The sequence below is a fragment of the Micromesistius poutassou genome (genome assembly GCF_964030765.1).
Source record: "Micromesistius poutassou genome assembly, contig: SUPER_1_unloc_1, whole genome shotgun sequence".
NCBI lineage: Eukaryota > Metazoa > Chordata > Actinopteri > Gadiformes > Gadidae > Micromesistius > Micromesistius poutassou.
Window position 1 is genome coordinate 1,007,479 of NW_028180643.1, and position 15,513 is coordinate 1,022,991.

The 15,513-nt window shown below is 45.1% G+C and overlaps 2 protein-coding genes across 2 annotated transcripts in view; both read left to right on the forward strand.

The window, feature by feature from the left end:
- LOC311338053 (uncharacterized protein) overlaps nt 1–15,513 on the forward strand; it is a 156,948-nt gene that overhangs the window by 1,354 nt on the left and 140,081 nt on the right. The window lies entirely within an intron of this gene.
- Nucleotides 2,783–4,619, forward strand: LOC311338059 (stonustoxin subunit beta-like). The gene is made up of 2 exons (XM_084488973.1): nt 2,783–3,165; nt 3,826–4,619. Exons 1-2 carry the CDS (start codon nt 3,003–3,005, stop codon nt 4,374–4,376), a joined length of 714 nt encoding a protein of 237 aa, XP_084345099.1. The 5' UTR covers nt 2,783–3,002; the 3' UTR covers nt 4,377–4,619.

Consider the following 15,513-nt stretch of genomic DNA (forward strand, 5'->3'; position numbering starts at 1 on the left):
TAGTTTGTCTGCACATCTCTAGCACCTACGTAGCTTATTTTTCTGCATTTGCTTGCACTAGCTTCAATTTGAGCTGGTTTTGCGTTCTCCTCCACAGGGCTGATTCTAGCCCTTTGGTAGCCCTAGGTGAGATTGAGTTTTGAGCCCCCCCCCCCCCCCCCCATTCCCATAGTGAGCAGAGCGTTGCCCTGTTAATTGATATTACTATAATAAACGTCACTGAAGACACATATTAACAGAGTTATCAGTGAAGTTATGTTAGCTAGTAATACGTAGCAAGCTAGCAAAGTAGGTTAACAGTCGCCAGTTAGTGATAGCTGAGTGGCAGCAATATTAGGTGATGCACAATACTATTTAGTTTGACACTATAATGGCTGAGGTCAATTACCTCTATTCTGGGCTTTCTTTTCTTATTTTTTGCATTTTCATCCCTGCGCACCAGAGGCTTTAGAGCTCTTAATTTTGAGAATCAATATTATGTATGTCAAGCTTGACGATTATGCAGCCTAACTTGCCCCGCCCCCCAACCCCACACACTTATTGGAAAACGATTTAAAAAAATCATCAATTAAATCTAATAAGTAAACGTGTGGCTGAGGGGGCGACCTAGGATGATCATGTTTAATAAACATGTTTTATTTCGCTTGTTTATTATAATTTAATTAATTAAGGGCACCACTAGAGGGAGCCCCCAACACATTTGCCGCCCTAGGCGACCGCCTAGGTCACTTATGGCAATGACCTGCCCTGCTCCTCCACAAGCTCGCCCCGACTCGTTTATCTCTGAGTGTCATGAAAAGGCAGGTGAGAAAACTGGGTCAGAATCTTTTGGGTCGCCTTCTAGTGGACAGGTATTAGGAGACAGTGAAGGGAGTGTTTGATGATGCATCTCTAGATACATGTTGTATGTTGTGTGTTTGTTTATGCATGTGTGTGTTTGTTTATGCATGCATGTGTATGTATGTTTATGTATGTGTACATATTTATTAGGGGTGTAACAATACACTAAAGTCATGGTCCGGTACGTACCTCTGTCTTTAATTCATGGTTCGGTATGCTTTTCGGTACAGCAGTTTTTATTATTTTATTAAACAATTAGATTTTGATTTGATTCATTAAATTGTATCAAACAAATGCCTTACACAAATGAAAAGACATCAAATACAATTGAGGATAAAAACACAATAAAGTCCAGGACTTATTTCCATTGTGGTCCTCAACACAAAACATCAGGACAAGACAAGACACTAAGAGAGTGTGATAATCAATAAAAACTTAATTCTAAAATCTTTTTTTTCCGGTACGTACCGAAATGAAACGTGCATCAAACCGTTAGACCCGTACCGAAATATTTAGGTTTGAATACGCGTATCGTTACACCCCTAATATTTATACGTATGTGTACGTATGTTTTTGTATGTGTACATATTTATACGTATGTTTACTTATGTGTACGCATGTTTATGTATCTTTACATATTTATACGTATGTGTACGTATGTTTTTGTATGTGTACATATGTATACGTATGTTTACGTATGTGTACGCATGTTAATGTATGTGTACATATTTATACTTATGTTTACGTATAAAAACTGGGTCTGAATCTTATTGGTCGCCCTCTGGTGGACAGGTATTAGGAGAGAGTGAAGGACTGTTTGATGGTGCATCTCTAGATACGTGTCATAAACATTCACTCCTCTCCTCCTGGGGGGTATTCCCTCAAAGTCGCTAACGAAAGCGGCGATTAGTTGATTAAGCCTGGTTAGAACTAGCGCCAACTTCCACTTGAGGCTAAAGCCGTTCCATCAACACAGTTCAGCCTCGCCTTGCTCAGGTTAGTTCAAACCAGGCTCACGTTATCCTGGATTACGCGTGTTCACGAGATATATAACCAGCCCACAACCGTGAATGTCGAATCATGGATCAAATGTCCGAAAAAGACAGAGCGGGATCTTTTCCAGCGGCGAACAGAAGCTGCTTGTGGAGGTCTATGAGGAGTACACGCATATAATAACTCAAAAAGGGAACACCGTAACCATTAATAGAAACAGGGAGGCTGCCTGGCACAAAAATCAGCGATCTGTTGAATGCATAAGTAGTATTAAGCGTAACATATTTTAATTTAATATTGACCATGGATTTAAAAGCAGGGAGATAGTCTTGAGTTAACGTGTCGGACTTGCACCCGGTCGTCCGGGGTTCTAACCCCACGCATGTAATAGTAATATAGGAAGGATTACTAGAGAAATCAAATAACTTTTCATGCCATTTATTTTCCATTTCTTTGAATATTCTTCATTAGGGAATTAATAAAATTAATAAAGGGAATTACAAAATGAAGCCAACGCCAAGAATGCTACGCAAGTCTGGACGCGAACTCGGGTTGTGCGTATCACAGGGCAAGTGCTAGACCATTCACCCAGCCGCTGATTACTGATTATGCGATAATACATAGATTAGTGTAAAAATGTGTTGAAAAAATAGCCACAATAACAATAGATAGCAATTCATTGAATTATTTCATTTGCATCATTTCATCTTAGACCCTTAGTGAAAATATACGCTGTTTGTACTTCATATATCTACATTTATGACAAAATTGTGAGGACTAGGTTTGGCAGAACCTTCTGATGGTACAATTGTTGCTGACAGATGGATTTCTCTGAAACACCGCTCAAGTTAGCCTGACAGTTAACCTGCTCCCGACCAGGTTAGTTTGGTCGGATAAATTGCCATGGTTACTTAGCGGAAATTCCCTTAAGTGACGTTCATGGAACGCAACTCTAGCTGAAAGAAGCCAGGCTAAGCAAAATAAGCCTGGCTTTGCGTTTAGCTTGGTTGATGGAATACCCCCCTGGTTTCTTCTGGTGCAGTGATGCCCACGGAGGATGAGGAGGCCCCCAGCATCATAGATGTACACTCCTCTACTCAGCGATTGCCCGTGGGCTAAACGGCCCGCTTCACCTGCAATGCCGGCAGCACGCCGGAGCCCACCGTCGAATGGCTCCACAATGGCAGGCCCCTGGAGAGGAATGGCACAGACGACAAATCAGAGGCCTGGGTGGAGAGCAGTGTCCTCTTTGTCAGAGGTGTGAAGTATGGCGTGAACACAGTCTTCTGCATGGCGGCACGGCCAATCACACCGCTGAGCTGCTTGTCTTTGGTAAGTTCTGGATCCAAGAGATGCTTGTTGATGTATTCATAACGTTGTTGTTGATATATTCATAACATTGTTGTTGATATATTCATAACATTGTTGTTGAGGTGTGTTTATATATATTTATGAATGTATGTGTGTGTGTATATATACGTGTGTGTGTGTGTCTATATGTTTATGTGTGTACTTTATTTTATAGTCACTTGTGTCCCTGCTTTACCCAAAACATAGCAAACCCAAAACCGTGATATGAACCGAACCGTGAAATCTGTGAAAAGTTCCCTAGTTTTAGTGGATGTCATAACATGAAAGAGGTGTTTTTAAGTCCATTTATGTTCAGCTTCTGCTGGAAGCAGACAACCAGCCATGTATGTTGTCTAATTGAACCTAGCCTCAAACCACATACTCGTTCTCAAAAACAAAACAAACTATAACTCAGATGTGCAAACTTACATATTACATATCACATATTATCGAAGATACAAATGTGTAGATTTGTTTAATTGTTTGAACGATGGTAAACATTAATGATGGTCATTTTGATCAAGTTATGATGTCTTAAGTGGTTGAAGAAGATGAAGCATGAATCAGCGTTTTTTGAATTTTTATTTTTTTCTGGAATATCTCGGGAATTATGAATAATATCATGTCTTGTTCCCCCGTCAGATGCCTGTGAACTCACACTGGACCCAAACACTGCCTACAGACGACTCTCTCTGTCTGAGGACAACAGACAGGTGACGCGGGTTGAAGAGGACCAGTTGTATCTGGATCACCCAGAGAGATTTGACGTCTATCCCCAGGTGTTGTGTAGAGAGGCTCTGACTGGCCGCTGTTACTGGGAGGTAGAGAGGAAAGGAGGTGTTTATATAGGAGTGACATACAGAGGAATCACAAAGAGAGGAGGGTATGACGGCGCGCTTGGAGGGAACAACAAGTCCTGGAGTCTTGTTTGTCATGATGGTGGTTACATTGCCTGGTACAACGGTATAGAGACAGCCATACATCTCCCCTCTGCTGTCTCTACCAGAGTAGGAGTGTATCTGGACCGGCCTGCTGGCACTCTGTCCTTCTACAGAGTGTCCCCAGGTGTAGGAGGGTCCTCAGACACACTGACACACATCCACACCTTCACGTCCACCTTCACCCAGGAGGACCTCCTCCCTGGGTTTGGGTTAGGGGGGTGGGAGGCATCAGTGTCTCTGTGTTGGTTGTAGAAAGAAAAAACGGGGGCGGGGGGGGCGCACAGACACACACACATACACATACATACAAACATACACACACACACACACACACACACAGACAAACACACACACACAAACACGGATGACTCAGTCTCTGTGGCAGTTATTCTCTCTCTCTCTCTCTCTCTCTATCTCTCTCGCCTCCCTCTCCACTTTTAAGATGCATTAACATGCGCACACACACAAACATGCGCACACACACACACATACACAGAGACAAACACACGTACACACACACACACACACACACACACATACACAGAGACACACACACACACACACACACACACACACACACACAAACAAGGGGGTTAGGTCAGGTTTTATTAAAATTGAATTTTTAATTTGAAATGTTTTTTATTCTGCAATTTTTGTACACTTTCAGGCAACAGTTTTGTTCTTAAGGACTATGATATCATTATCTTTGTCCTAACAAGGAACCTGATTTAAAGCAGATTTTATATTTCATTCATAATAACCAGGAGGTCTGTGTTGTAAAAGACTTTAAACTGAGTATTGATTCCTGGTGTTCTGTTGGGAACCAAATGGCAGCAGAACATGTTCAGTTATTAAAGATATGTGCACACCTGTTTATGATTAGTAAAGTCTGCAGCTTCTATTGTTTCAGTCCTTGTGTTTATTGTGTACATGTAAGGGACTATTTTTCTGTTGTGTTTGTGAATGAAGCATAATTTTAATAAAAAACTCAGTGGATCAACTGAATGTTCTCGTGTGTTCAGCCCATCATCATTCTCCTTTTATTACTAAATAATGTTACATAAGTGCCTTAATAATAATAATGTTGTTCTGATATTATTCTGGGACCTCCTCCCTGGGTTTTGGTTAGGGGGCGGTGCCTCAGTGTCTCTGTGTCCGTTGTAGAAAGAAACCACAGACAGACGGACACACTCTCTCTCTTTCTGTCTCCCTCTCCCCCTCCTCCCCCCGTCTCCCCATCTCTCTCTCCCCCCCTCTCTCTTTCTCTCTCCCCCTCTGTCTCCCTCTCCCTCCCTTCCTCTTCCTTCTCACTCACTCACCCACTCACTCCTCTCTCTATCTCTCTCACTCCCTCCCACTCTCCCCCCGTCCCCCTCTCTCGCTCTCTCCCCCATAGTGTCTCAGAGGTTCTGGGTTCGATTCCCAATGCAATATGCCCAACCAACGACACTGTGGATCAGAGTGAGCGTCCGTTAACCTGCTGACCACTGATTGGTCAATGAGCAACAGGTGTGCAACCTCCCCCAGCCCAGGTTGGTTTTCAAGTCAAGAACCCTTCCTCTCTCTGGCCGTTTCTCAATTCACGTTCTCGTGCGTTCTCGTGTACTTGCGTTCTCGATAAACGTCATCAGTGGTAGCCCAAGCACTGTTCCAATTCCAAGTACGCGAGAACGCGAGTACTGTCGTAAAACCCGGAAGTGTTCTCGATGCATTCTCGATGAGGCCGTTCTACCGAGGATGCATCGGAGGTGACTCGTGTGGACTTGGGACCGTTAAATATCCCAGAATGCATCATCGAGTCCGCTGCTGTTCCAATTGCAGGTGCGTACTCGCGTTCTCGGAAGTCTGTACTTGAAAGTCCGGACTTGCCAAGTACGTACTTCCAAGTCCGCGAGAACGTAGTCCGCGTACTTGGTATTGAGAAACGGCTTCTCTCTCTCTCCTTTACCTTTTGACCTTTGACCTTCCAGGGGTCAGCCTATCAGAGCGCAGCATGCTGGTCCCCGACCCCAGGGACTTCTGGGAGAAAGTGTGTGGCTGGGTCGTACCAAGTGACCAAGGAGGAGGGGTGGACATCTCTTCACCCCTCGCTGCCTCTAGTCTGACACACACACATACACAAACTCTCTTCCTTTCTATTCTTCCTCTCACTCACTCACTCACACGCTCACTCAAACTTTCTCTCACACACACACACACACACACACCCCCGTCTCCTCTCTGAACTTTAAAGAATGCGATGCTCTCAGAACACATCCTGCTCCAATCCCAAGACGATTTACTCCTTCAAAGTAAAAGTACTTCAGTCATAAGTACTTCTACTCCCTGGAGGGAGGGAGGAGCCTGGAGGGAGGGACCTGGAGGGAGGGAGGAGCCTGGAGGGAGGGAGGGAGGGGCCTGGAGGGAGGGAGGTCATCAGGGAGAGGCTGCACCAGGAGAAGGGTGAGTTTGGGGGGGGAGAAAGGGGGAGATGGAAAGGGAGAGAAAAATAAAACAGCGAGAAAGGGGGAGAGAGAAAGAGAGGACTCTTTCTCTCTGTCCCTCTTGTACCTCTCTCTCTCTCTCCAACTGGTTGATGGCTGATCTATCCATCATGAATCTATGTGGACGATCCCGTTGGTCGATCTTGTAATACATTGTACTGACTCTCTCTCTCTCTCTCACTTTCTCTCTCTCATCTCCCTCCCTCCCCCCCAGACGGAGCAGGAGAGAGGGAGAGCTGACCCTCTCTCTCTCTCTCTCTCTCTCTCTCTCTCTCTCTCTCTCTCTCTCTCTCTCTGTAATTTGTAATTTACTCCAACTTTTTATCTTTTTCCTACTGTGCATTGTATGATTGTTTCGTACTGATTATATGGTTGTTGTAGTATTTAGCGGGTGTTTTTGGTGGACGGGGAGCCGTGTTTCATGACGGGGATGGCGTCCTCGGAGAAGTCTATCCGACATGGAGTGCGGGTTCAGCCCGATCCGTCTGTCCCGGTAGAGGCGGTTCTCCTGGCTGTGTGAGACCGTGTGGGACACGCCAACCTGTCCCATGCCTCCAGAATGAATAAAGGAGTGGTTGTGTTTCTGAAAGAGGAGCGATTTGTGGCTGAGCTAATAGTGAGCGGCGTCTCTTTGAACGGCGTCTATCTGCAGGTTTCCCCGCTCGCTGTGCCCACCGCCCGGGTTATCGTCTCCGGGGTTCCCCCGTTCATTCCCAACGAGGCGTTGGAGCAGGAGCTCCAGCGCTTTGGGAAAATTGCGAGCGGCTTTAGGACTGTGGCTTTAGGATGTAAGAGCGATAAGCTGAAGCATGTCCAGCTTATGTCCAGCTTATGTCTTTTAGAAGACAGGTGTTTATGTTCCTGAACTGTCCTGCGCAGACGCTGGATGTTTCTTTCAGAGTGAAGCACGGGAAGGGGCATTACATGGTGTACGCTGATGGGCAAAATAACCCGATGAGCACGACACACTATAGAAACACACCATACAAGGCATATGCATTACACCGCTAACTCTTATCTGCCCCAACACATCAGCAGCCGGCCATCCTCTACATTAAGGCCCCAAGCACAGGCAGGAGGACACGAGTGAGCACATACAACCCGATGACCACGACACATTATAGAAACACACCATACAAGGCAACACATGAAGGGGGGGATCAAGAAACATATTACCAGACATGGTTAACCCGTACATCAAAAAGACACACCACATAAAACCTATGCACCACATAGTTAATTCTCGTTTAAACCAACACAGGAATGACTGGCCATCCTCCAGATCGAGGCCCGAATCAGGAGGCCCGTCATTAGAACTCAGAACAATGCACCACACACTCGCTGGCCCTGGAGCCAGTCTACTGATAACGCAGCACCCATAACTCCCAAGATATTCCTTGGGAACCCCTCGCACCTGGTCTGAAGGAACACTAAGCGCTCATAAATTGTATCAGCGACCAGAGACTCAAGGTCAAGATGTGCGCTCAGAGACACACACAAACACCCACCTTAAGCACACACACCTCGTTAGGAGGAGAAACATAGCATAAGACTATACCACACAGATCATCTCCCACTCTTCTGAAGCAGAACTTCCAAGGAGGCGAAGCTCCAGACGACCTCAGCGCTGATAGGGACTTAGATATATTCGATCTCTCACGCTTTATGTACCTGTATTACTTTCACCATTTTACTCAATAAATCCGAAGCCCTCGTGCTGATAGCATTTATCACCTCTCCGTCTCATTTTCTCTGGTCAAGTAGCTAGACAGACTGATTTTCCCAACAACGCCAGTACAGGCAGCGTGAAATGTTTTGAGTGCGGGGATGTGGGGCACAAGCGGACGGCTTGTCCTCACAGGCCGGCGGAGGGGCGCCCGGAGTCGGGGCCCAGCAGGCCGGCAGAGGAGCGCACTCACACCGGAGCTCCGCCCGACAAGGAGTCGGCGGAGATCGCCGCTCCGTGGGGGCGTGGCGCCCCGCCGACTGAGACCGAGGCAGGAGAGGGACATAGCGGACAGGTAGACAGTCAGGCCGAGGAACAGCGAGTTGAGTTAGGCAGAGAAGAAAGGCAAATAGCAGAGGAGGAACCGGCAGCAGGAGTAGAGGAAGTTGGCAGAGGAAGCAGCGGGAAAGAGCCGGCAGCAGAATCTGACCAAAGTCAGGCTGCTGGACCAAAGGTGGGAGGGGGAGAGCCGTGTGCTATGGGGAGTGTTGCTGCTAGGGATAGGGAGGATGAGATGGAGTACGACACTGACTGACTGTGTCTCTGTTGCACACTCACAGGCATATAGTGGAGATCTGTACACGCTGGAGGAGTGGGTTTTTTCCAGATGCAGAAAAATTCATTAAGAGTGTGGTAACCTTGCAGAAAGTAGTTGGTGCTGATATGTTGGATGAGAAGAAACGTTTCCGGTTAAAAAAAACAGGAAGACGATCAAGACTAGAGGGAAAGGGTTAAAAAGGTTAAGAATTAATAAGTAAGGTCATGATGAATGTGTTGTATTGTGTTATCTTCTCTTGTTTCTTCTACCTGTGTATATCATCTCTCTCTCTGTCTTTTATGTATAAGGTAAGGATCGGCTCTTTAAATATTAATGGTGGGCGGGATCGACAGAAGAGGGCAGTTATTTCAGAAATGGTCAAACAGAAAAGATTAGACATAGTTTTCCTGCAGGAAACACACAGCGACAAAGCTAACGAGATAGACTGGGGTTTGTGGTGGAAGGGCCAGTATGTTCTGTCTCATGGTACTAATTTCTCTTCTGGTGTAGCCATTCTCTTTTCTCCAGGGCTTGATGTTAATGTCATCTCCACCACAGAGATAGTGACAGGCAGGGCTTTGGTGGTCAGAGTAGAAATACAGGACATATCTTTTTGTTTCATTAACATCTATGCTCCGAATCAGGGATCAGACAGGCTGGACATCTTTAAGAAAATAAAAGATTTCTTAAAGCAGTGTGATCAGAACCATTGTGTAGTGATGGGTGGAGATTGGAATTGCACTACAGATTTTACTTTAGATAGAACAGGAGAGGAACCTCATTTACAGTCATCCACCATTTTATCACAGGTGATTTCAGAGTCAGGTGTAGTAGATGTATGGAGGGTCAAACATCCCCAGGTTAGGCAGTACACATGGGTTAAGGTGTTGGATGGGAACGTGAGTGCAGCCAGGCTGGATAGGGTTTACATGTCACAAAGTTTTAGCAACAGGCTATTAAACAGCTACATCTACCCGGTAGGTTTCACTGACCACCACTTGGTCACGTTAGATTTTCATATCTCACCAACCACTAAATACAGTTCATACTGGCACTTTAATGTTAAGCTGCTTCAGGACAGTGACTTCTGTCAGAAATTTGAGACGTTCTGGGGAATTTGGAGAGGAAGGAAGGGGGAATTTGAGTCCCTAAGCCAGTGGTGGGAAGTGGGTAAGGCACATATACGAGTCTTCTGTCAGCAATACACAAGTCATTCCACAGTGATAGTCAAAAGAGTAATTCGGGATCTAGAGGAAAAGATCAGGGCTTGGGAGAACGGTCTGCTCACTCACTGCAGCATGGACAGGACATTATTGGACATTATTCTTCAACAAAAGAAACAAGAATTGGGTTCTTTTTTACGTGAGAGAGTTAAAGGCGCTTTGGTCAGGTCACGGTTTACCAGTGTTAGAGACATGGATGCTCCCACCTCTTTCTTTTTTAACCTGGAGAAGTCCGTCTCTCGGACCAAACAAATGGTCTGTCTCCGCCTCCCTGATGGTACGGTAAGGACTGACCCGGGCGAGATGAGGCAGCATGCTATGGAGTTCTACAGCACCCTCTTCAGGAAGGAGGGCTGTAACAGAGAGTGTGCGGACGAGCTGCTGCAGGGGCTTCCTCAGATGGGCTCCTAGGAAAATGCTGTCCTGGATGCCAACATCTCCCTGGAGGAGCTCACTGCTGCTGTGGGTCAGATGGCTCCTGGTAGAGCTCCTGGGCTGGACGGATTGCCTGCGGATTTTTATGGGCACTTCTGGAAGTGTTTGTGAGCCGACCTGTGGGAGGTGCTGCAGGAATGTTCTCAGACAGGACTGTTACCGGCATCCTGTCGACGTGCAGTTCTTTCGCTGTTACCCAAAAAAGGAGATTTGGCTGTTCTTAAGAACTGGAGACCAGTGGCTTTGTTATGCACGGACTACAATTTTTTTTCAAAAGTGCTTGCCAACAGGCTTAAACATTTTCTGGAACTAATAATCCACAGAGACCAGTCATACTGTGTATCAGACAGATCCATTATGGACAATATATTTCTCATGAGAGACTTACTTGACGTTTGTAAATTGTACAGCATTGATGTTGGTATTATTTCATTAGATCAAGAGAAAGCGTTTGATAGGGTTGACCATAGTTTTCTTTTTTTTCTGCTTTTTGTTTGGTGAAATTGGGTGGTGGGCTGAGCTGTCCAGTACAGGTTCAGAGAGGCATTAGACAGGGATGTCCTATCTCTGGACAGCTATACTCTTTGGCTATTGAGCCTCTTCTGGTTAGTGTTATGCTATTTTAGTCCAGGAAAGGCCGCTGAGACAGGATCGCTTTTAACTCAATTTATTTGGTTAAGGTTATTGGTCTATTGTCTATCGTCTATGAAACAAAAGGAGAGGGATCGTATATAACACGCGTGGAGCGTCTCTAAGCTTTACATCTAATCGATACGCCGCCCAAGAGATTCTGCCTCTTTTCTTCAGCTCTTGCTTTTTATAAACAGGTGAAAGTAGACTTCTTCTACGGTTCTAAAAACTTGCTCACTTCCTCTGTGTGTCCGTTGCTGCCCCTAGTGTAAATGTTTGTAACTTTGTTAAATGTGCTCAGTACTGCCCTCTGAGGTTGTGTGAGAGTATTACTGCTTAATTTGTCGAATGTGTTCAGTGCTGCCCTCTGGCGATTGTGAGGGGAAATTACCTCTAAACTATGCTCGGTGCTGTTTATGTGGCTATGTGAGAGTATTACAGTTAAAATGTATCACAAGGGAATATTACAACTAAAATATGTCACATTAGATTAAGATCCAGGCTGTCTGGGATTATGTTACTAGGGTTGCCTCAGCGACCCTCGTTGGTGGTGTCAGCTTATGCTGATGATATTAATGTAATTGTCAGAGATGAGAGAGATGTCGGTTTCCTGGAGAATAGTCTTGAGATATTTGGAAGGGCATCTTCAACAAAAGTGAACTGGGGGAAAAGTCAAGCTTTGCAGGTTGGGCAGTGGGCAGACAAGGTAATGCCAAAGTTAACAGGAAACCTCAGCTGGGGGAAGCAGGGCATGAACATTTTGGGTGTTTTTTTGGGAACAGATGAGTTTCAGAGGAAGAATTGGGAGGGTGCTACGGAGAGAGTGTGTGCCAGACAGTCTAAATGGAAATGGTTGCTACCTCAGCTTTCCTACAGGGGGAGGGTCCTGATTGTCAATAACTTGGTTTGGCACAGGCTGTTTTACCTCCACCAAGGGGCCTGATCGAAGGAATTCAGAGAGCAGCTGTGGATTTCTTCTGGTCAGGGTTGCACTGGCTGAGATCAGCGATACTGTACCTACCGGTGCAGGAAGGAGGACAAGGTCTGGTGGACATTGCAGCGCGCATCACAGCCTTCAGGCTGCAGACAGTTCAAAGATTTCTTTACAGGTTTGGCCTGCCATGGATGGATACTGCCTGTTTGCTGCTGAGGAGGGCTGGACGTTTGGGGTATGAGAATAAGAGACAGCAGAGAGAGAGGTTGTGTTTCCCGAAGCTCCGCTAGACAGTGGCAAAAACTACTTAATTCATCGTTCAGGTCTACTTTATTTTATTTTATTTCATGATCATAATACTTAAGAATATATAGTTTGTTTCTGTCAACCTCAATTCAACAATACTTTTTGGCACTTTGACTACCGGATCAGACCGCAGCAAAAGCCTTGGACTTTCCTATCGCCAACATGCCTCTGTACTCGGATGTCACAGAGACTGGGAAATGCACAGACTGCACCAAACTGCAACAGACAGTGGCTTTATTTGAAACGAGGCTAGCAGCATTAGAAAAATGCAAAGGACTCCTCCACGATACAGTGCCGATGGGTGAGTTTGCTGAGCTAGCTCAGACAAATACACAACAGGATGATCAAAGCTACACTGTATCCTTCCCGAAGCTGGACAAGAGAGAGACAATTCCAACTGCCTCTCATTGGCACAGAGTCGGCGCTAAGCCCAAACAACATTCCAAAGTGAATCAACAAGTTCACTCAACGCCAAATGCTAAGCTTCCCAAAGCTAAAATCAGCCGGATTAGCCAATCGCTGAAGTTTACCATGCCGCTGAAGAACCGGTTCCTGCCAGCCCACTCCAGGAGCCCACGAACGCGCCTGCCACCCATGCACCCCTAAGCCCTGAGATGCGTCCAGACGGATGGTGTGGACAAAGACCGACCATGACCCTGTTGCCAGAGAGGCCAGCTGCGCATGCATCTGCCACCCGTGCACCCCTGAGCCCCAGGATGCGTCCGGACGGACGGTGGGGACAGATACGAAACAAGAACCAGTCGCCACGGAGTCGAGCTGTGCATGCGTCTGCCACCGCCACCTCAAGCCAACAAGGGCCCATCTCACAGAAAGCAGATGAACCAGACACTCTGATTGTAGGAGACTCAACCATAAAGGATATAACCGGTAAGAAGATCAAAACATGCTACCTCCCAGATGTGATGTCAACCAGAAACTAACCACAATTATATTGGAAAACCCCAAAATCTCACAGGTTATTGTGCATGCAGGACTTCATGATATTCAAACAGTCAGAACTTCTGAAGAGGGATTTCACTGAACTATTGGACACACTGGACAAATTACACGTTAGGTCATTCATCAGTGGACCCATACCAGCAGTTGACAGGGGAATAAACAGATTCAGTCGTCTACTTGCACTGAATACATGGCTTTCAAGAGTTTGCAATGAAAGAGGAAGGGGCTTTATTGACAATTTCAACTTGTTCTGGGGGCGCAAATATATTTTCAGAGCAGATGGCCTACACCCAAACAGGTTAGGCTCAAAACTGTTAAGGGACAATCTTCTCTTCTCACTCTCCCACCATGAGAAGAAGCGAGACTACAGCCTCCCCCACACATCTACTGTCCCACTATCTGACACACAGATAGACCACAGACCTTGAAGAGAGACAGCCTGCCCGACAACATCGACACCATGCCTCCCCCCTTTGCCTCTGACCTCCAGCTGTCCCCCGTTGATGATGACCACCAGCCTAATCTCTCCCATAGCCACAACAACAACTCCAGTTCCACTGTCTCCTCCCTTTATGATTTTCCAGATGAATTTAAGAAACTGAGAAATGTTGGCATCAAAATTGCATCTGTGTCAATGATACCATCCCCACGTCATGATCACAGTCTGATAACACCCAAGCGGAGGGTGCCCCAGCCCCCCCCTCCCTGTACTGATAGTAGTCCTGATTATTACGGAGACAAAAAAGGGTTCAGCCGTAGACACAGCACAAAAGAAGTTTTGCATAATCTGTTGAACCCAAGGTTGCCTACATCAAAACATGGCAACTTTTGCATTCCTGCTGTAATCACTAAGAGAGTAAACAAAGGGAAACTTAGACGCACTGCTAACCTCTCAAATCTCATACCTATTCCCTCCAAACCCAAATCAACCTTAAAGCCTATCAATAACACCATCAGGATGGGTCTACTTAATGTTAGGTCTCTTAATAACAAATCTTTTTTAGTTAATGATTTTATTACCACTTCTCAACTGGATTTTATGTTTTTAACTGAAACATGGCTAGAACAAAATAACAGTGCAACCGTTCTGATAGAGACAGCTCCTCCCAACTATAACTTTTTTGATGTATGTAGATCTGGAAAAAGAGGTGGAGGGGTTGCTGCTATATTAAAAAATGTATTTTAGGGGAAACAGATGGTATTTGGTGATTTTCCATCATTCGAATACCTTTGTGCTGTATTGAAATGTTCCCCCAGAGTTCTCCTATTAATTATTTACAGGCCACCCACATACGCTGCAAATTTCTTCGATGACTTTACAGAATTATTGTCTAGCATCTCCACAGACTTTGACTGTCTAGTTATAACTGGTGACTTCAATTTTCATACTGATGATTTTAATGATAAGTGTGCAAAAAAACTTTTTACCATTTTGGACACATTTGAAATGTCTCAACATGTGAAAGAGGCTACTCATTGTAAGGGGCACACTCTAGACCTGGTTATCACAAAGGGTCTCAATGTTTCAGATCTCTCTGTGACTGATCCTTCACTGTCTGACCATTTCTGTGTTTTCTTTAATATATCTTTTATTCCCGACATACAGACAAAATCAAATACTGTCAAAAAACGGTATATCAATGAACATTCTAATGTACTTTTTAAAAAGGCCATCTCCTTGCTACCACCTCTCAACCCATGTTCTGCTGATGATCTTTTAGAAAATTTTAATTTGAAAATTTTGAAAGTCATAGATGTCATTGCACCTTATAAGGTTAAAACGATTTCTGGAAAGCAAAAGGCACCTTGGAGAAAAGTTGCTTTTGTAACAGCCCAGAAAAAAGAATGCAGGAAGGCTGAACGCATATGGCGTAAAAACAAAACTTCATATTCACCATGACATCTATAAAGAGAGCCTCTGTGCCTACAATTTAGACTTAAAAAGTGCTAGAGAAACATTTTTCTCCAATATCATTAAAACCAATACTAATAATGCCAAAACCCTATTTACAACTGTTGACAGACTGACCAAGCCCCCAACACAAATTCCACCTGACCTTCATTCCACTCAGAAATGCAATGAGTTTGCAGCATTTTATACTGATAAAATTGAAGGCATCAGACGCGCCATCAATGTCTCCACTTTAAACAAAA